The sequence below is a fragment of the Micropterus dolomieu genome, linkage group LG14 (genome assembly GCF_021292245.1).
Source record: "Micropterus dolomieu isolate WLL.071019.BEF.003 ecotype Adirondacks linkage group LG14, ASM2129224v1, whole genome shotgun sequence".
Classification (NCBI taxonomy): Eukaryota; Metazoa; Chordata; class Actinopteri; order Centrarchiformes; family Centrarchidae; genus Micropterus; species Micropterus dolomieu.
Genome location: NC_060163.1, coordinates 20,561,945 through 20,585,009, shown reverse-complemented (window position 1 = coordinate 20,585,009; position 23,065 = coordinate 20,561,945). Strand labels below are relative to the sequence as shown.

Genomic DNA, 23,065 nt, shown 5'->3' with positions numbered 1-23,065 from the left:
TCTCTCTACTAAAAAAACAAAATTATTTGAAAAGTTTCAGTCTGGTTTCAGGAAGTACCACAGCACTGAGACTGCCCTGTTTAGAGTCACCAATGACCTTTTAATGTCTGCAGATGATGGCATGTGTTCAGTCCTAGAACTCCTGGACCTTAACGCTGCATTTGACACCATTGATCACTACATCATGTTAGACAGACTGAGGCACTGGGTGTGGACCTCTGGAACTGCCCTAGAATGGTTTTCATCCTACCAGTCCAATAGGAGGTTCTGTGTCTCTGTTAATAACTATGCCTCTTCATTTATTTGGTTAAATATGGTGTGCCTCAGGGGTCGGTCTTAGGACCCATTTTATTTTCCTAGTATTTTAAGATTATTAAGTATGAATATTAAGAGTATTATCCAGAAACACATAGTTTCTTTTCATATGTATGCTGATGACACACAGGTGTACATGGCCGTCAGATCCACAGACCCTGGAATGTTGAGCACACTTACCGACTGCCTCTGTGAAGTCAAAAATTGGATGATAAATAATTTCCTCCAGCTGAACTGAGACAAAACAGAGATCCTGGTCATTAGGTCCCAGCAAATGGCAAAGCAAATACCGCCATCTACTGGTTCCATAGTGAATCACATTAAGCCTGTTGCAAAGAATCTTGTGAATCGTGTCTGGTTCGATAGTAGTTTAAGTTTTGAGCAGCACACCACAAAGCTTGTGCAATCATGTTTTTACCAGCTTACAAATATATAAAAACTTTGATCAATGTTAGCTTTTAAGGAAGCTGAGACCATTTTACACGCCTTCATCTCATCACGCCTGGAATACTGCAACAGCCTTTTTACTTGCGTAACCCAAAAGTCTATTGATCGACTCCAGACTGTCCAGAACTCAGCTGCCAGGCTTTTAACCAGAACCAAGAAATATGACCCCTGTTTTAGCTTCATTACACTGGTTCCCAGAATGTTTTAGAGTTGACTTTAAAATTTTCACTTTTAAAGCGCTTAATGGCCTCTCGCCCTATTATATTTCTGACCTTTTAGTCCCATACGCACCAGCACGTACCTTGAGATCCTCGGGCAGAGGTCTTCTGTCTGTTCCTGAGTCTCAACTAAAAACTAAAGAGGACAAAGCGTTTGCAGTCAGGGCCCCGAGGCTCTGGAACAGCCTGCCCGAGAAAATAAGGTTGGCTGAGTCAGTGAACTCTTAAGTCCCTCCTTAAAACATACTTTTATATGAGAGCCTTTCCCGATTTTATTTTATATATAATTTATGTTTACCTCAAGCGTGTATTTTACTCTCTTAAGTGTTTTCTTGCTTTTATCATGTATTATTTTGTTAAAGCACTTTGTAACTTGTTTTTGAAAAGTGCTCTACAAATAAATATTATTATTATTATTTCAGTGATATCTTTATGTAACAAAACCCTCTGTGCTGAGTAACACAGTAATACACACACATTATATATATTAACATTTACAAAAAAACAATGAAACAACAAAAGAAGTGTCACACATCCAGTTACACACTTTCAGCTTTGCCAACACCTCAAAGAAACTGCCTTTTCTGTGTTTCTGTTTTCTCTGCCCCTGTAAGTGTTTGCCTTTTTTGTGGTCTGTAAAGACTGCTACATCCTCATACAATCATTTCCTGGATCCCACAGGAGAAGAAAGAAACAGATGGGGAATGTGTGTGGTGCATGTGTACATGCGTGTCTGATGGGTGAGTCTGAGCTGGGTCTTAAGCGTGCAGCATTCTGCCTTTTTGTGCCTGTTTGTTTATTTTTTTAGATAGTGTTTACAAGAATAAGCCCCACGGTGTAAAATTCCATTTTTCATGCAGCGTTTTGTGTGTGTGTGTGTGTGTGTGTGTGTGTGTGTGTGTGTGTGTGTGTGTGTGTGTGTGTGTGTGTGTGTGTGTGTGTGTGTGTGTTTGTGAGAGAACCATGAGGGACTGAGGGATAGCGAACCTGTGCGTAGGTTGTGCTGCATTCTACAGCTTTCAGAAGGAATGAAAGAGAAAGTAATTGGCCATCAAACATTTTCTTCAGTGTTGCAGTCACACTGAAAAGCACCTCTTAAAAGGCCTTTGTGACTTTCACTAAACATACGTAAATCTTTTGTGGTCTGTGTTGTGCAATTTCTGTCACTTCTCAGAAATTGCCTGCATGATGTTATAAGTGATAGGGTTACCTATAAGGGTTGGGCAATTAATCAAATTTTATGAGTGAACTAGAAGTGTGCACTCAGCAGAATGCAGATCTCTGCCAGGTGTGTCTTGGGGCATGTAGGCGGTGAACAGGGAGTGCAGGCGGACTGTGTGTCCTGCATGTATGCATGAGAATGGAATGAAAAGGAGAAGCATTCTGGGTTCACCTAACTGTATAAACAAGAAACGAAATAAATCCAGACTTCTTTAGATCATTTTTATGTAACACACTACACTAGGGCTGGGGTGATTCGTCAACGTAATCGCAGGGCTCTCAAGTTTTATCAAAAGTTTGGAGTGAGAACGCGAGGACTAACTCAAATATTTGCAGCAGTGGCCCCTCGGCCCCAGCCAATTCTCTCATGTTTTTACTAGCAGTTAAATTTTACCTAGAAATTCTAACAATAGGTAAATCTGATAAAAGACTATTCATACATAAACTTGTATTTCAAAAAAGATGTATCAAAACTAAAAAGACATTTGGCTGTGTGTGTAGCAGTGCTGTACACATAGGCCTACAGTAGAACTTGCCCTACGCATGTATGCCAAGCCGTGTGTGGGAGTAGGCTACACATTTCATCTTATGAAGGGTGTTTTGTGTTGTAGTGGGGGCTCCCACTTGAAGCACTGTGGCTCAAGGCCAGCCATTTTCACTGTCTTCATGGATGATAGCTTTCAGCGTCCAGAGCCAAAATATAGAAAAACATCTCTAGTCCTTTCCTTAGTCTCAGGTAGCCAAAGCTAAGCTCAGTGGTAGACAGTATCAAAATAGTACTGTACTTAAGTGCACAAGGTATTTCTACTTAACTTGAGTATTTTCTTTTCATGCCACTTTCTACTCCACCACATCTCAAAAGGTCAATATTGTATGATTAATACATAATAAAAATAATCATTAATTGCAGTCTGATACAAAATAGTTCAACCTCAACCAACTAAATTAATGCATGAGGAATAATAATCTAATGATATAATACCATAGTTAGTCATATGGGACATTTTTCTTTCTGCTTATATAGGCTATTTTTATTTTTAATAGGCTACTTCTACATTCTCTGTCCGGGTGTTGCGGTGGTTGAGCAGGTGGGACCCAAACACAGGACGCAGAGCAGAGGAGGTACAGTCCAAAAAAGGTTTAATTCCAACAGAAATCCAAATAAACACGACTAATAAGGCAGGCAGGACAACACACAGCAACAGGGAACAGAGCATCTACACACTACAATGACTGCTGCTGCAGGTTGCAAAGAGGTTGCAGAGTTTTTGACTGCATTTTCAATAATAATTTAGCACGCAGTTGGCTACACTCCCCAACATCAGCCGCTCCCATTATCTTTGATCACAGGCAAGTGATTTCGTCCAGGAATCGTAAAATCAAAATGCAAAAAAAATTTATAAAATAAAATACAGTTACCGCATTCATCGGGTCTATCACTTCCAACTTTCTGATCGACTTAATGGCTCTGGCATTTAGTAGGCTACAGAGAAAGCTATGAACTCGGCACAAAAATGTCCATTAATTGAATTTAGCAGGACAACTTCGAGGACGTCATCTCTTTACCTGATGATCTCTGTCATCACATGCGACTGGTAGCATGCACACGCACATTAACACAGCGTTCAGTCAGTGTGTGAGTGTGTGTGGCCGAGCAGTGTGGAGAGAAAAACCACAGCAGAACGAGAGAAATAGAAAAGGCAGAGATGACACAGAGAAAAGTGCCCTTAAATGCTATACAATTACAGATACCTGTATGATTAACTTACTTCTGAGCATGTGAACAACGTGGTGCTTGCTCCATGAGCTTCACTGCTGTTAACCCTAACCCTTTCGTGAATCACAACATCAGGTATGGAATTAATCTGCAGATGCTCAAGTTCAACATCAGACACAGACTAGGTAAGCTTAATTTTAGCTTAGACTGAGCATTGCCAAAATTGGCATAAGGCATAAGCCCGGAGGGATTACAATTTTGGCTTTCAACGATTTTGAAAACAACATAATTGAGATAAAACAACTATTGTGCCGCATTCCATTTCGCAACGATGCTCTTGTTTCATCTTCTGTTATGATTTCACCCCCCCCCCCCTTTTTTTTTTTCCAGTGGTGTGCTTTTGGACCACCCTAAACTCCCAAATTCATCTCTCAGCCAGAATGTTTAATTCAGCTCAAAATTACTGAAAGAGAGCCCTTGGTCAACAAGAAATGTGAAACCACTTCGGTTCCAAGGAATCCAACAAGGAACAACAAATAATACTGTGCAATATTTCTTACATGGTGGAGAATAGCCCCTCCCCCCCGACATTATGCATGAATACAGAGATTAAAAATATCACCTGCTTTCATGCAGCATTCTTTCAACAGGTTTGACAGGCACTGGCATCAACAAGCAGCAGGCTTCATGCATGTATGCTAAATAAATATCTGACAACTCTCAATCAAAATGTAATGAACTGAAAAATATAATTTTAAATTCTTAAAAACCTACATTGACCTACAGTTGTATTTGAGACATATACAATACTGCATATACAATTAATGCCATATATGACCAAAAGTGTATTTTGAATTGTGTGACTGTTGTTGAGTGTTGGCTGGGTTGTATTGTTATTTTGCCAACATGCCTGTTGTCAAGAGTTTATCACCCTCATTTTTCATTGACTGTTTAGGGCATACTTCTTAATGAACATATATTGAAAGAAGATTGTTTTGTGTGTAAAGTCATGCAAGGATTATGCCCACCTTGTAGATTTCAGGAATCTTCTTGCCACATTACGTATCAAATGGTTTTCATGTTGTCCTCTCAAAACAAATAATAGTTTTATACAGTTATATACAATATATAGTTTGGGGCTGCAGCTAGTATTTGAAGCCTCTATAGATTATTTCAACGATTCATCGATGCGGCGCCCCCCGGTAACGGGATCAGCTATGCACGTTTATAGGTGATAGATATTTATTAGTCCTTTTGGAAATTCATAGTGTGTCATACAGCAAACATCAGACCAACAACCACACAGATGCTTTACAAACACAAAACATCACCCAAGTGCTCTACAAGTTCATGCAGACTACACCACTTTCAGCATCGGCCGACACTACACAACTTGCCGTCATATGACGGCAGTCTTGAAGTCGTAAAGGCATTCACACTTCGTGACTGATCGGTGAAAGGGGGTCACACACTACACGAGCTGACAGCGCTGGTCTGGAAGAACACCGGGCGCTTTCTAATCAGATGCCTTCTGCTGTTGCCGAGGTCACAAATTTCGTTTTACGGTGGACGGACAGTAACATTACAGAGCTGTTGTTTTCTTTAGCTTGAAATAATTCCATACTTATATGTAATAAATATCCCTGTGAAACAGTGTGCTGTATAGTTATATGGATTAAACAATTTTATTAAATCAAATTGAATCTATCATTTCAGACCTAATTTAGTTAGACTATACATATATAACGTATAGTTTTATTTCATGGTTCTCAGCTCCAGCCAAAGTGACGAGGGCCCCCAAAGAAAATCTTGCCTAGGGCCACCTGTTGTCTAGAGCCGGAAAAATTTACCTACAGGATTATGATATGTAGGGCTGTGCGATATGATGATATATATGATGAGTGCAACATTGCAGAACTAACATTTCAGAACCACATCATGCAGCATCAAAGCACTTATTGGGGTTCAACACCTTTCAGAGATTCTCTCAGCTATGCATGCCTGGATGCAGCTCAAAACAACCGAAAGCGGTAACTACTAGAGGCTCAACCAATCATGTACACCAAGCAAATACAAATCAATCGAAGTAAGGATTTTCAACTACTATGTTTTGGTCATTACTCACATCTTTTAACAAAGGAATCCCTCCTCAGGGCAGGGTAAAGAAATCCAGCTACATTTAGTTTGATTGTAATATATGTTTATGACGTTGCATGTAATCTTGTGTCTTGATGTGTCCTACAATAAACTCAGGATGACTTATGATTAGTTGACCATCTGTTAGCTCCTTTCCTAGTCTTTCCATTAGTCACCATGTCTACTATGACTAACCCCACCCCCTACAAGAAAAATAAAAACACTGTCAAAACACTCATTACCTCCTTCATTTAAACATGGCCCACACACTGAGTATAAATATTTAAAAGACCAAGCTGGAATTTGCAATATCACCATATAAACACCAGCAATTCAGTCACTGAAGTGTTCAGTTTTTTTAGCTTATTTTACCAATGTCATAAAGTCTTTTACAAACATTGTCACATAAAAATAAATAGCATCTAAAACGCTAAAATAAGAGTTCATCAAAACTGAATATTACTCTTGTATCGTTTTAAACAACATTAAACCACTACAATTATGGTTTGAGGTTTTATATTTGTATAACCCCACCAATTCTCTGAAGATTCAATGACAGACAATAGTAAAATTATCTTTTTAAGTGGGCCCATTTCATGTAGACTCAAGCTGGGGCGGTAGGCTGTCTGACTTGCTGCGATACAGAGAAGCACCAGAGTTCTGTCATTTTATGGAGAGGTTTAAAGACTTCTGCCAGGAAGGAAGGAAGATTTAGAGACAGTAATGGTGCTGGCCAATCCACCGGGCTGTCTACACTTCTTTGGTAACTGGTGTATATTATCTTCTAAAATGGCATTAAAAAGGTAGGAGCCCATTCCACCAGACAGTTGAGCCATTTGTAAAAACAGCCACACAAATGTAAGCTATAGTTCTGAGTAAGGGGTCTCTGACCGATGTTCCTCCAAATCTGTTGCCTTCTTTTAACTGTCATATAAATCTTGAAGTGATGTACTGCATTCCTTGCGCTGTACTCTACAGTTACCTATTCATTCAGTAAACACAATATACAGAAACAGAAATGAAGGGTATGGCAAAATAAGAGATGGGGGTGAAGGGAAAACTGCCCCTTTGAACACAGCAATTAATCAATTAGCTGAAGCGAATCAATACTCCCCGCCCAGCATGGCAGGCTGACAGCACTCAGGTGTAATTAAAATTGTAACTATTGACAAATCAAGATGGATGGAGCACTTCCTGCCTGTTCTGCTCAGTTCTGAGAGAGTGATTATCTTTGTGTGACTAATACACATCGGCAACAAAAATGTGAAGGTGTACATTTCTGTGTGGGCAAGCGTTGCATCCACGAATGCAAGGTGCTAGCAAGGCTACCTATTAGTGTACTTGTGTTAAGGTCAAGTTATGCTGTGGGTCAAAGCCCTGCATCCAAACATCCATCTCACTCTGGCAGCCCCCATTATCATCAGGTCATTCTAATTAAGTAGACTTTCAAGAGTGTTAAGTGACTTGGTCATGTGTGAAGTGCATCCAAGCAAATCATAATCAAGATGTTAATCACAAACCGACATTTGGGAAACTGCCCAAGTGTAAAGTGTAAAGAAGAGCTGAGAACATACAACTTTCTCTCAACATGGGTAATGTTCTTTCACCTCCAGATTTACTAAACGTGCATGAGTAAAATGTGTGCAAACTTGATATCACCAGCAAGTTAACATGTAAGCTGATCTACTAATGGTGTGCATGCAGAATGACTCACTTACTTCTTTTGGCTTAATGAATATGCAGTTTGGAGCGTTTCAATTTTATTGTGCAAAGTAATGGGATATTAACCTGCAAATACATTTATTTACTACACGCAATGTGATCTAACAAGCCTAAAAGCAATTTTATGTGAGTGCAACAGCATCTGTATTTAATACATTTGAAAGGAAAGTGCCGCCAAGTGTTGCGCAGAGATGGCTGCTGTTATCGTTGCGAGGAGACAGCTGTAATGAAAAAAGACGTAGAGAAATTAACAATATTAGGTAATATTATTCTATATCCAATATATAGAAATACAATTATTTTATTTATTCGATGAACTATAAGAATTGAATAGGGTTTTTTTGTATTTTCCTTTAACTCTGGCAATACTGTTGTATTGACATTCATGCCAATAAAGCATGCAGTAATAAATTTCGTTTCGACCTGACTTCTTTTCTCCATGAGATGGAAGAATTTAGAAAGTTTCGTGCCGCTGCGGAGAGCCTCCAGCTGCAGTGCATGGATCATGCATAAAATTCATCCAGCCAGAGGGAACAATCACCAACTGTTCACAGCGTGCCGGTCGGAATAGCGACACAACCTATTCTAGGTATCGGAGAGGGAATGGGGCGTACAGGGACAGGAGATCGCAGAGCGACCGGGCACGCTGCGGACGGTCGTTGATCGTTGCCTCTGGCTGGATGAAGCACGATCTGCTGGCATTTCCTCACGTCTGGGTCATTCCAGCATACTGTATCTGTTTCTGCTGGGGTTTCCCAAAGCAGTTATTTCAAGTATGCTGTCCCAAGTACTTAGTGCAGTCTTAGGCAGGATGGGCAGGTACATACGATTTCCACATACTCGGGACACACTGAATGAAACAAATCAAGGTTTTTATGCAGTGGCTGCTTTTCTTCCCAACTCTCCATGGCGAAAACCATTAAACACCCTCATTTAAATACTGCCACCTCCATTGTGTTTGCTCCTTTTGTCATCTACGCAGTAATTCTTAGTTGATCACCCATAACAGGTACTACAATTGCACATGCAATATTTTAGAATGTACATGCAATTTAGTACTCTTTATTCGGGATTTTAGTAAATCGGGCCCTTAGAGTTGTAGATAATTCGGGAATATCAATTAATATTGATATATTATGTATTAGATCATAAGTGTCTAAGAGATAACCAATAGGGGAGATGGATGTGGTGATGGAGGAGCAACTGGCTAAAGGTTTCTAATGAAGCCCTTAATTAGCCTCCAGTTTTTGGCAATGCTGCTATCACTTTCTTTTTTTTTTGCTTCTGCATCTCTCCTTCTTTGTGTCACTCTCCTCACATATGAAGACATTTATGAAGTACATCTGCTAACAATAAAATCATCTGAACAGTGCTTGGTGTTTACATGGTGTTTGGCAGGAGTCAAAAGGAACTCTTCAAAAGCAATATCATAGGCGTCCATGATCAATGTGCAAATACCAGCAGAGAATATTCTTTTTTTGGAGACATGTTCTATTGAAGGAACCATGCCTTAAATCTCTCGAGACTGGACCTTCAGCTTGACAAAAAAAAGGAAAATAAGAACATGTTTCTGAAATTTAAATGAGAACAGCTTTCAAAGCAGCACCAGGGAGCAGTAATTTATTATATTGTTAAAAGAGCAGTAAAAAAAATGGTCTCACACAGTTGATGCACTAAAAAGACATCTCATTATTATATTCTTCCATTTGTAGCTCTCAATTAGAGCAAAGTTCATACTTTGGCTAATTACACAAAGACACAGACTATCTAACAACTGCAGAGAAAGAGATGTATCATTTAGTATATCCTTCTTTAAAAGCTCCAGAAAAGAAAGCCAGTAATTGCCAGTCATATGAAATATTCAAACAGTGCCCCATGTGCTGTCTACTTTACTGAAAAGTGAAAAAATGAGGCTGGAAAATTTAGAAATCCACATAGAATTCTCCTCAAAGTATCCAACATATCGGACTCTGATGCCCAGTCTCTTCCATTATGGTCTGACCTGTCATACTGCATTTCATTTCAAGTTGTGTTTCCACATCAACTAAAAGCCTCATGTCCTTTCTCTTCTCAATCGTCAATCTATCTGCAGTTTATCTTGTGAATACAATCATTGGGATTTAAAGAAAATCCATGTATCAATGTCTTAACAGAGTCCAATGAACTGCACTAAACCCTAGTGCAGATGGTATGACTTTTATTACGTGATTTGCCTGTCCTCGACAAACATTTGTCAGTATACCTCATCTGAGATCACTTATGTCATTTCTGTTTCTCCACGTCAACATTACTGCAGTCTGGGACAGATATAGAGTGAATCTTACAGAGTATAATTCTAGGATTTCTGTACACAATCACGACCCTATGCTTCGGACAGGTTTTGTCATCAAATGCAGCCAATAGATAAAAAGACTGTGTAAACAAGAAGGCTGGCAGATAAAAGATATAGGATGTTGAGGTGTAAAGGATTTCAGCAGACATCACAGTTGATGCGACTGCCTTACTCGGGGGATTAGAGAGAGAGCCTCCTGTACCGAAATGTTAAGGTGCCGCCATGCATAAATATATTCAAATGTCATTACACGATTTAATCTGAAACATAGCCTCAGAAAATAGAAATCCCATTCACACCCAAATGAATAAACATTCTCATTCCTTCCATAATGTGAGAGTAACAACTCATAACAGCAAGGTTATCCTTTGAATGTATCTGGAAGCTGGAAGCAGAAAAAGTCTCATGTTCTAATAGTTCTCTTCATTCAGCGTTATTATTATGTAAAGCATAAAATTGTGTTCTCTCATCAAATCAAAGCACCCCACAAATCAAAGTTAAGGCAATTACAATCTTATTCCACCCTTTCAAATGGCAACAGCTGTTTCCCTTGGTCAAAATTGCAGCGTAATTGCACACGGTAGCATATGGTTATGGCTGATTAATCCAACTGGGGGTGAAGGCCCCATTATTCCTGCATGGGATGGGTAAATAGGCAGCAGATCCAAGTGCTGGATAGATGGGTAATGGGATGCTGAAAAAGGGAATGGGCCTTTGATGAGATGTTTGTTAAAGATGGCGTGATTGTCAGAATCGATCAGGCCCTCTACCATCCCTATCCAAGCCATTAAATTGATTTGCTTGTCATCCGACTTCTTCAGGAGAGAATCATGCCAGTGCTACCAAACTATGGAGGAAAGAGGCGCAGTTTAGGCTGAATCCATTTTTATTCCCCAAATATATGACTGTGGGCATATTCAATTTAATGCCCCTTCGTGAACTCCATGAACTAGAGTTGCAGGGTTTCTTTCCTCCATCTTTTTGTTGCACTGCAGGAAGATCATTATAGCCCCAGGGGAGCGCAGTGTGTGGCAGGATGTCAGGGACGCGATGATAGCTAAAGGACTGCTTACAGGCCTATGGGCTTGGACTGCCCACTTCTGTACAGACCCACACCCACACCCACATTTATATGCATACAAATTCACAGTTCACCTGCAGACACTCACACACTCCCACAAAACACCTCCCTCAGGGAACAACAATTACAGAGTTCAGAGGTGGTTTCCCAAGCCCCCAGCCAGTCTGATTGCATTTCTATTATAAACACACAAGGATCCGCATGAGTGAGTCAGGTCTGGGGGCTTCCTGAAGCTAGTGTCACTCCACAGTCCACGCTCATTTCCATCTAGCCAAACGAGGGATAATGCTAGTAAACAAGCCTTGACTCTGGCTCCCCCCTGCCCGTTGCTGCATGCATAATGGCCTTCTTAAAGAGCAAGGGAAAAGTTCAAGTCCATAATCACAGCCATACCTCTGGTTTATTATTTTTTAGAGGTCATTTTGGAGCCCACTTTGAAGGACATTTGCAGGAGCAGATCATGCTCACAACTACACTGTGCTGCTGAATCTGATGTGTGTTGTTAAAAGTGCAGAGGGCCTCTAGGTGCTAATTTGGGAGTGCAGAACCGTGGGTTGGCTTGGCTCAGCAGATATGGAAACACAGGATATGCTTCCATCACAGTAATATTAAAACATGGTGGAATGCCCTATTGAAAATCCTTCAATCCATTCTCAGCCCAAAACCTTGTTCAGGCCAAAGCTTTATTGTTGCGACTCATACATAGATTGAAAGCAGCAGCATCTTCAAAAGCAAAATGCTGTATTGCTCTTACTGAAAAGCTAAGTACAATATGTAAGTACCAGTGTTCTTACTGTTCTTCAAAGGATAAATACTATGACCCGCATAAACATGCTTAGCCTTTACAAATACATTCTTCAAACCAGCTCCATAAATGTAACACCTACTGTATGTGAAAATATGCACTCAAAAACACAAGCCACAGTTAGAGCAATAATTCCTCAGCAAGTAGTTTAGCTTGCCCTAGTGCATAGCAGAATGATCAAGGGAGCTGCTAAAGACAGAATGTCAGGAAAGAAATCAGTAATACCCAAGTATAATTCAGTTCAGACAGCGGCTCAGTTAGGACATATTGCCGACAGGTGTTTTATAAATTTTATTTATATAATAGGTCATTTAACACTGACCCATGTCCATCTCAGTGTATGGTGAAAATTTCCAGCTGGCATGGGTAGCCTCTTTTTCCCAGTCCACCCAGTAGTATGAACCTAAATTAATAACCATGCAAAGACAAATAGGACAGCCCTGGCAAACACTAACCAGACTCCTTTGTGCCATGTTCCAGACAGCGGGCTAAATGGCAGGGGATTAAAAAAAAGACTATTTGTGAATAAGTCCGCTACATCTTCGCCTCAGCCCAACAGTTTTTGTTCTGGTCAAACTGTCTGGGCTGCACAGCGCTTTGAAAAGAGAAATACTACAATCCTAAATCTTTTTCTTTTCAATCCAATAGTCATTTTTGGGGTTACATAACTGGTGTTTCAAAGAGCAAGACTGGCTGAAATTTTAGGATTACAGTTCTTAGAATGTACTCCATGAGATGAGAGAGAAAAATGAAAAGTGGCTGGCAAGCCAATGAGGGACTTTGGAGGCAAATGTAGTTACTGAATAGATAGCAGTGAAATGGTATTGATTATGCAGCACCATTGTCACCTAGAAGCACCCCCTGAGGAGCGAATCATTGCTGGTGGCAACATTTTTATGTCATCTTGCCCAAGTTAGGCTGACTTTATCTTTGTCTGCTGCATTCAAGTATTTATGCCAGAGTGGGAGGTTTTGAATTTTAGAGCCACAAAATCCAAAATCCTTCCAAAAATCATTCAGATCCTAAAATTCTAGCTTTTGAGTGAGTTAGAGGAAATGTTCTTTAAGCCTTTTATGTTTGTCTGCATCAATACATGAAGTTGTTCATCGTACAGAGGCATGTTATTCTCTTTCTGGTTTGTGCGGGTCTGGAGTCACAGAGCTAGAATGGTATAACCGAAGTTAGAAGTAGGGCTGGGCGGTATCTCGGTGTATAATGTATACCGATATAATTTCAAAAGAGATATGAAATTAGACAATACCCTTTATACCGATATAGTTTGATGTTGAGGTAATTAATAGGTTTCCTTAAAATCCTGCCAACATTTGCTCCTCTCTCTCTCCCTCACCGCGCAGCCCCGCCCCTCCCTCTGTGTCTGCACGCAGCCGTTTGCTCATAAACTCTCAACAACATGAAGGGAGACACAGAGCTGGTCGACACTGTTAAAGACCTGGCTTGTAAAAAGAAAAGCACGGTGTTTCCCACACATACACTTTACTTCGGCAGGCTGCCCATGTTAGGCGACACACTGTAGCATTTATCAGAGAAACAGTGATTACGTTACAAGTCACTACACTGTGGATATTTTATAAGAGCGGACCAGGTAAAGTGACAGTGAACACACCAGTCAGATGTTATTCGTTAGCTACCACGTTGGTTTTGTTTTGATAGGCTACGTCGTCAACACGCCTCCAGAAGACAAGTTCTGTTTTTTTTCTGTGACTTTATACAGCCTAGCGTACTACTGATGGAGAAAGTCACCGAAGCAGACATACATGGAGAGAGAGACGGTAAAGCCCCTTTTCCACTGCAGGGTACCAGCTCAACTCCCCTCACCTTTTTTTGGTTTTCCATTGTATAAAAGTTGTACTTTTTTCGTACCACCTCCGTCTTATCTGTATTTACATTCTGAGTAATGTTGAAACATTTTAACTTTAATAAAGAGACAGCTGTGTGTGCGTCCCTGGTGTGTGTGTCGCATTGAATACTACGTTGCGGAAGTTGTGTGTGGCGTCACTATGACGACCAGCTAGATTGAGGGGTAGGCCTACTATCTCTGGGTACTATCTGCAATGGAAAACAGAGGACGGCCAAACCGAGTTGAGTCAAGGCGAGTTGAGTTGGTACTGGTAAAGGGAAAACGGCATAAGAAGTGGGGAACGCTGACATGTTTGCAGCAGAGACGTTCGGTCTGTGAGTGGGAAGAGAACTGAAGGAGGCGAATTCAATAAGTGAGTGACACTTAAGATGTAGAATGAAGTATAATTTTAAACGGTGAAATAAGAAACAAGCTAAGTTACTAAAAGTAGTAAAAACATGCCCACTAAAACCGACCCCCTCCCCAGCCCGCTTAGTAGAAAATACAGTCATATATTTTATACCGGAATTCTGCCAAACAGTACCGGGATATGACTTTTTGGCCATATCGCCCTGGCCTAGTTAGAAGTAAAGAAGTTAAAGCTAGACTGAAAGCATTTAAGATGTCATCAAAAGGAAGTTTGTCTGTTTACATTTGGGATGAGTGAAAACCAGTTTGATTACAGCAGAATTTATACAGGCATTCTCACAAGGTGCCTTTTTGGTACCTTAAATATAGGGGATTATCAGATATAATCAGATGACTTGGATAACGTCAAGCAGCATACTAAATGCAGGAAAATCAGACTGAGTTTGGCAGGATCATGCAGTGTGGATTAAACCTCGATAAAGCTCGAGACAAAGATGCTTGACACATATTCACACATCTCCATACTTCCCTCCCTTCTCTCCTCACACATTTACGTGGTTGCACAAAAGCAGGCATCTTCACACAGTGAAAATGAGGACACAGCGGCCCCGACAGAAGTTGTTGAAGCTCTAAAGATGCAATGATGACACTTTCTTGTCACATATAGTCATATTAATAATGAACAGAGGATTCTTTTATACAAATAAAAATGATGCTGGTATCCGTGCACACTTTTAGTTAATTCCTGGTGTTTTTCAGATGGTATTTCAAGACAGATGTCAGGAAAACAATAAACCATATCTATAGTATTCATAATTTGGAGAATACATTCCTATTACTGCATTGTGCAAGGCAGGTCTGAGAGGGAGTGTGAAAAGTGCTGAGCTGTGTTTATAGCCATCAAAAGGGTAAGAAGTTCACCGACTGGGTTTTTAAATTAATTCAAAGCATTCACTTTGGCCACAGCCTACATAACAGTGCTAAATAGAGAAGCTATAGTACCACTACGGTTAAAGAGCATATATTTGTGTATCAAAATAATAATGTCACTGGAGATCACCATGTCACCATTCTCCTCCTCCTCCTCTTTGTCATCTCAGTCACATAATGATGCCCTTGTAAAGTGACAGTTCTTATACTTTCTGGTTATTGGTTTAATACATGTTCTCATTTAAGTAACAGTGTTTTATTTTTAATTTGCAAATACAGTTTACTGCTGACTCAAGCAACAGCCAAACTGATTAAAGCACTAGGTTTACTTTTTTATGCTTCGTTTTTGTTTGTTTTTTACCAGTGAACAATTGTGTATTGTGGGTTTCTTCTTGTGTGCGTTTTAAAGTGTTTTAATATGTAAGTCTTATTTTATGCTATGAAAATTAAAAGCCTGTGTAGGAAATTAAGAACACTACCTGAGTGCCACTTAGAAACTAACTGCTTGGATTTCTAGAGAGGAAAAACAAAAGGTCTTTCCATCACGCCTCCCTCTTGGACTTGCCACTACCAGAGACCTTGGGTGGGAAGTTTTGTTTTATTGAACGTAGCACAGTAAAACTCCAGACATCCCTTTGAGAAATCTATCACTGGACTTTGACCATGAGTTTTCTTGCCAGCCCTGAATACTAGAAACGATATGTTGTGACCTTTTGCCAAAGTGCTGGCTGCAGGGATCTAGGACAGCCTCACTTTTCCCCCTTTTTTTCCTAATTATTTCACTGGGCACAGCTGCTACAAGGAAACAGAGATCTCCACTCTGTCAATTAAGATGTGTGACAAATCAGGGCATTTGTAGTCTGGAGACATTCTCTCAACCCCACTGTCTCCGTGTATCACACTACAGTTTCAATCAGTTCTTGTTCTATGGTTTACTTTACTTAAGCTTTGGCCAAATCCATCATGTCAGTTTCAAATAATCCTAAAAAGAACACTTGTGCCTGCTGCCTAGTAAAAGGGTGACTCATATCAAACATCAATGGTGGATTTGATCGATTTTCTTGATTTTAAGTGCCCTTTCATCTAAATACAGTGCTTCAGACGTCTGCTGTTATACCTCCATGGGATTGGAGATCTGACGACTTCTCAAGGTCTCAAGTATACACAAACACACACGCACACATATACCATTGACTAGTTCACTGAAAAGTTCCCCTGCACAACGATGATTATGTGCCCTATTTTATTGCCTGCATCCAATTCTACTTCCTTCTGAAGCAGTCAACAGATAATTACACAATAACCGATTTAAAATGGAGATGACATCCTTGACTTCTATTACTGTGTCAAGGTCCATGTCCAATACAGGAAGCTAAAAACAGACTGTCATTCTAAACATGTTGTGCATCCTCGCCAGACAACAGTATGAAATAGCTGATTCCTATGCCAGCAGTGTCCAGGCAGTTCCCCCACACTCTGTCATAACCATACTTATGGATGTTAATCTGAGTGCCACGCCTCTGACAAAATAAAGTCCTCAACTCCCTCTTAAGCTAAAGTTGAGCTGTAGCCAGTCAGGCTAATCTGCAGACCTTGAGTGATGCAGAAGTATGTATGCCAAACATGACATTCCAATAGAGTCCTCCCCCGCTGCTCTGAATTCCAAAATAGACGTGTTAGAAATGACAAAACCAGCAGGCGAGCCCAGCATTGTCTCGGCATGACCTCAGTAAATGAATGGAAGTGAACAGTGGGACAGACCAGACAGCTCCTATAACTGTCACTTTAAACAAACTATCCAGGGTGACTAGGGAGGATGGCCTGTTTTTTAAACATGATTTAAGGAAGAACCAAGAGTGTGCTTATGTGTCAGCTACCAAAAATAGGGTGTTTAAGTGTTACAGGGCTTTCGTTTGAATTGCAGAATGCTTTACCATTTTAGATAAGAACATCAAAACTACTGACAGACCAAGTGTACTTTTTGATGTATATTTATTAAAATGGAAACTGTTCTTGTTCTTGCTGTGCACAATGATGATGAATGACAATATGTAGAAGGACTGAAAATTATCTCTCTCTGCTCAGTAAGCCTTACAGCAAGACGTCATAGCACTTTGGTCTGATGAAGGCCACTCTGCCGTCGTTAAAAAGCTGTTTCAGTAGACTGGTCATTAAAATATGGGAAGCAATGGCTGACATGTCCATCCAGAGGCATGCTACTTGCCTCATCATGTACTTTAATCATCACATGGAAAGAGAACAGCCCACACTGGGGTCACTTTCAACGAGCCACGCTCCGAACGGGCGGTCTGAAGAGAGTCCAATTAAATCCTACATTTTCTGACCCAGGAGCGACTACGTAATGAAATCTGAGGGCCACTGCTGGATGGACTGAGCAGAAAGAGATTGAGTGTGACTGGCAGTCTTCATCCCCAAATTCTACACATACACAGTCACATGTATGCATATTGCTTTATGCACCCATGCACTTAAAAACAAAAAAAAACAGGCAAGACCCTCTCCCACTGCTATAAATAATTTGTTCTTGTTTAACTTGCTTAGTTAAATACGCATTACGAGGGAAATAGAGTGGACTGGGAACAAACATCCAGAAACAGATACAGACAGCCGGGAGATATACAGTTATAGAGAGAGAGGAAGCAACAATGTCAGGATTCTTAATCCCTGGGACACAAGTTATCAATCTCCTGTAAATGTCAGGCACTAGGATATGCCCTCATGAATGATGGATATCTGCCTTGTTTGTTTTTTTCATCTTCTCTACATTGTATTATTGAGTGAGTGCCACAGAGGGCTTAGAGTCTATCTAGAGAGGTAATACTCCCTCCATATAGTGCAGCAATCCCTGAATCCCGATTACCCTAGCGGAGAGGGTGCAGCAGAGGAAATCGAGGACCACCTTTTTACTACCTGTCACCATGCAAGTGTCAGTGTCATCCAAAGTAGGTACCTTCACACATGAATGCAAGATTTGTACACATGTACTGTGAATGCCAAAGACAGGAGTTCCACTTTACACCCTCTGCTATAAAGGAGAGAGGACAACCTTTGATCAAAATCATCATACTTCAGTTATATGCCATTGCCTTACTTCAGCATTGATTGAGGTAACAATTGAGCTTTACCTTGCTGAGGGCCCCCCCTGGAGAATCCTCACCGATACCATGGTGCTACAATCCCAACTCTGGTCTAAATGTATGGAATAATTTTTGGATCAAAGTGAAACTTCTGTGCTTTGTCACTTTGGAATATGTCTTCAACAGACATCCATTTACCATCAGCATTACTTGTGAGTGAACATCATTCTGAAAGAAACTACTGTACAAATATCACACAAAACACTACAGGGAGATAGTTTGGTAAAAATAAAAGAAAGAAAGCTGGAGGTTACAGTACTCTGGGAGACAAACTCCAAGTCTCCACAGGAATATATTGCATGGATCTTGTGGGATTACTGCGCTGAGAATATGAGTCGTAGACTACTCCAGATCAAGCCAATACTCATGAAAAAGACAAAAACATATATAAAGGCTAATAATAATGAAAAAACCCACTGCCACCGATTTCAGTCCCTGCAAAATGCCACACTTGGCTGTTTCTCTCCTCGTGCTCAAGGGAAGCAGGCTGCGTAAATCTCAGTTTACAAAATTAACTAATTTTCTTCATTTAATGCTCTACGTGCATGCGCTGGCATAATTCGCTGCATATCAAGTATCTGTTTATTTACGGCGCCTGTTTGTCGAGCAGAATTTCATTTCTGAGGGAGAGGGGTGATTAATGAATTACTTAATACCAATTTAATCAGCATTAAACATGTTAAACAGCTGGGCTTCTAATGACATATTCATTGCATATGGTATGTTCAAACTAGAAAAAAACATTTACGGTTTCTAAACATTAGGCTATAGCAGCTGACGAAAGTCCTGGGTCTTGATCACAATAAACTTGATCCAAACCGGAGTTCCCCCTAAAAGTGTCATTAGTTATGATACAGACACCGCAAGCAGGATCCGAACTTAACAAAGTTCAGGTTTAGGTGACGTTCAGGGCTATGAGGAACACATGTGAGAAAGTCACACTGAAATGTTTAATCAAGGAAATAACAGTGCGCCACTCGCCTGCAATTAATATAGAAGTGTGTCTGTGCGTGTGTGCGATGTGTAGCCTAATGAGAAAATTATAGGCTACGCGCAAAAGGCAATGAATAATGAACACATTAAGATCCGATACCACCAGAAAGGAAACGCTGCCACATGAACATCCAGCATAGCAGGGGAGCTACAGACACTAATCGGCCTGTGTGATGACTAATCTGCACCGTGCCCCGGTGTCCCTCTTACCTTGAGCTTGTGTTGAGTGTATGAGTAAGGAAAAAAATAAAATCCATGTGGCGCGCCACATCGATCTGCTCCAGGAGTCCTCAAACATGGTCTCAAACCGGGCAGACTGGACAACAAGTGCCCGGTGAGCTGGAAACATGTTACTGAGTGGTGATCCCGGTGTGGTTCGGCTGTTGTCCGCTTGCTGTCGGGTCTCTCTGTCTGAGAACCTGCGGCCACTTGAGCCGTGCAGAGCGCACCGGTAAGGGAGCGCAAAATAGAGCCGCTGCTGCAGCCTAACGCGACCGGAGAAAATCGGTCAGTGAGAGTCTATATTTGTTTTACAGTTCAAAAGTGCTCTAGTTCCACAGACCTCATAGGATGGTAATATATTTTCCTATAAGTGCCGAGGCAGTCTTGGTAGGTTTCTTTTAAGTAGCCTACTGGATGCAACTCAGATGAATCCAGGTTAAATCCAAATACAGTCCATTTCTCGCTGCACCTGTAAGAAGAAAAGCTGCACCTCATAGCCTACTTTTTCATCGTCACTTCTTGCCTCCTTGAGATGCTGTTTTCTTCTTTTCTGCCGCTTTCTTTAAACTTCACCCTCGTTGTCCGCAACCGAGTGGTTACAGTTTGTTGTGTAGTTTTTTTTTTCAAAAAGCGAACAGACTTTTACTCGAATCCTCACCACAGCGCACTGTCAAGGTCGGCCATTCAGTTTGGCAGCAGCACTGAGAAGAAGTTCAGCAGCTCGTAGAGCAGAGAATGAGGCTAACGGGGGGAAAAACTTAAATGCAGTCACACTGTCATGCTCGGAGCCCGCCGTGGAGGAGAGCCCGGCTGCCTGTGTGCATCGGATGAGGACGAGTCCTGGGTTCTTTATGAGGAAACATTAGAATCTGATGTGTTGTGAGCGCAGCACAGGTTGCCACCATGCGGCCATGCGCAAAAACACACTCCCCGCTACAAAACAGCTAAGCATAGGATTTCCAGGAGAGGATTTTATTGCTTTCCACATCTCAAAAAAGGAGAAATGAATATAGTCCTTTGTTAAAATGATTTAAGGAACACGTGCTCTGCTTGTGTTGCCAGAGTTTGGAGTGGAGTGGTGCTTAGGGTGCCTGAGGAGAAATCACTGTAATATTTCTTTGGGGATTTAGTGTGTCTAAGTTTATTGACCTTCCACTATTTTTTATCCCCATTGCATCATTATAGGGATTTATATTTTTGCAGCATTTTAATGCTTTCAACATGATACTGTGTGTTAGTGTAGCACCCTTCCAAGCATGGTTGTATTGTTTTTTTTCTGTTTTTGTTGAGGCAGTGGAATGTAATTCCCCATGCTGTTTGAGGTGCATGCCATGAATAGAAAAACACACAAATGGCTGTCCTAAGTCTTTACACAGCCAAGACTGAAACTGCTGCATGTTATCTTGTCAGTGTTCTGCCTGTGTAGGAGAAGATGGGGGACAAGGAGAAGAAGAGGGTGAGAAATGAAGTGGAGGACAGAAGGAGGAAGAGCAAAGAGGGGGGGGGGGGGGATAGAGAGTGACAGAACAAATGTTTTTTCCAAAATGACAGTATCAGTAAGGTAGAGGCTGAGGGATAGAATGAGAGAGCATGACAGAGCAAATGTTCCTGTCTTGAAAATGACAGTGCCTTTCCGGGAGAAAACAGGAGTGCTAAATGTTTGTAATGTTTTTGCGAATGGTGAGTCCCATCTAAGCCACCACAGGGCAGCAAGGAAATAATGCACCATGGTAATAGCTTCTATTGTTTCTCAGCATGATTTGGCTTTCTCCCTCTTATCCAAAAATGTGATACCTTGCACAAAAGTTAATAATAGGAGAGTTAACATCAGGAAAACCAAGACAGAGTGCTTCCTCTGCCACCCCCAGGGCTGCTCAGGGACCTGGTTATGATTTTTCAAAGTACTTACTGTGACTGAACTCAGCAAGAGGGTAATTTAGAAAATCCCTGGACACAGTATTTTCTGCCACCGCTTTCTGCGCACACAAGTGGCAAAGGCATTTGTTTGTGCGGCTTTCTTTCTTGGCAGATGCCAACACCGCCAGGTGTTAGCCCTCGGTGTTGTTGAGCAATGGCTGGCTGTGATCACAGGTGCAAAACCAGCTTACTGCAAGCTGTATTCACGTTTATCCAGGCCTACAATTAACCACATAACTGGTAATGATGATTCAGACTTATCTGCAGCAAACTGCAATTATTTCAAGTTATTCTGACATTTGCCCTGGGCATCCATATTTAATACCTTAGACCATTGGATGCCATTCTTTTTGCACAGCGGAGGAGACAGAAAGGATGGCAAAGAAGTAACTGGAGGAAACACTTGTACTTTCCCTTTAAGGGTGGGGTAAGCAATTCTAATTGCAGAAATTGTAGATTTCAGAGATGGTTTTAAAGTAAAACAAAATTTTGTAAAATGTCTAAAACATGCAACAACCACACGTGTGGTCTTTCAAGCACAAACATGCTCTGATTCCTAAAACCACTCTCACTATTTCCAATGAAAACCCTTTTTCCACACCTTCCCAAACAACGTGTCTTTCATTCACACTCTTATTGACTGAATCTTCAACCATGAAGTGCAGCACTGACAATAAAATTCAGGTCTCATTTCATTTCTATCAACAAAGTAAAAGAAGCACTCAGAGGTAAAATTCCCCCTGTTTTTCTGAGGCCTTGGAGGAGAGCAGCAGACATGAAGAGAGGAGAGGAGAGGAGAGGCATTTTGAACAACAAAGAGCATCAGTGTTTGAAATCATCGGAGATGCGTTTGGACCAAAGCCCCCATCAACAGCTCGGATCCCCACTTGGGTTTGGTGGTGAGAATTCTGCCTGAGATGAGGTAAGATCACGAATACACACATAGACACATAAACGTGTCAAAAGCTCCAAAAGCAAATCATATCAGAGAAATGGTCTGTTGGCTGCCCGATTGAAAGACAGAGGTCAGAACTCCAAAAGCAAGGGCCTGAGGGAAGACTCGTGAGTGCTTCAGAGAGATCTGTGAAGTTCACCTCCTTTTCCAAACACACAGACGTCACTCTTATGTCCTTATGCAAAATTGACCCCAATGACAACTTAATGGTAATAGTGGATGCATTTATGTCCAATTATATTTCTCTACAGGAGAGTGTGCCATAATCTGCCTTAAAAAGCTGAAATAGAGGAGAAGAACATGCAGGTCTTGTCATTAGATGAAAGGCTCATTGCTATTTATCAAACATTTCTTACACCATTAACATTTCTCTGCCAATTAACACCCATTTAAGAAGAGGCATCAAAGGAACAGGGATTCTCTTAAGCAAAATTAATGCTTCATCCTCTCTTCCACCACTCTGACCAACCTCACTGGAGGTTTAATGAATCGGAACCAGCAGGGGATAATGGGAATGGGAGCTCAGTGGGAGGCCAATGGGGTGATGAGCATTGCTTATCGCCTCCAAGGCCAATTACAATCAAGATCTGTCATAGTCTCCGTCTGATAGAGGAAGAGTCATTGTCTCCCATGGGGCCTAGCTGACCAGGTGAACAGCCTCAGTCAACA

At 41.0% G+C, this 23,065-nt stretch overlaps 1 protein-coding gene across 8 annotated transcripts in view; it reads right to left on the bottom strand.

Moving 5' to 3' along the window:
* sdk2b (sidekick cell adhesion molecule 2b) overlaps positions 1 to 20,356 on the bottom strand; it is a 266,687-nt gene extending 246,331 nt beyond the window's left edge. For all 8 annotated transcript variants that reach the window (XR_006828236.1, XM_046069903.1, XM_046069906.1 and 5 more), the window contains exon 1: positions 19,513 to 20,356. Coding sequence is in view for 7 of the 8 variants with exons in the window: in XM_046069903.1 (XP_045925859.1) it covers positions 19,513 to 19,651 (139 nt within the window). In the remaining variant the exon portion in view is untranslated. The remainder of the gene's footprint in view (positions 1 to 19,512) is intronic.
* Between the last annotated feature and the right edge of the window lie 2,709 nt (positions 20,357 to 23,065).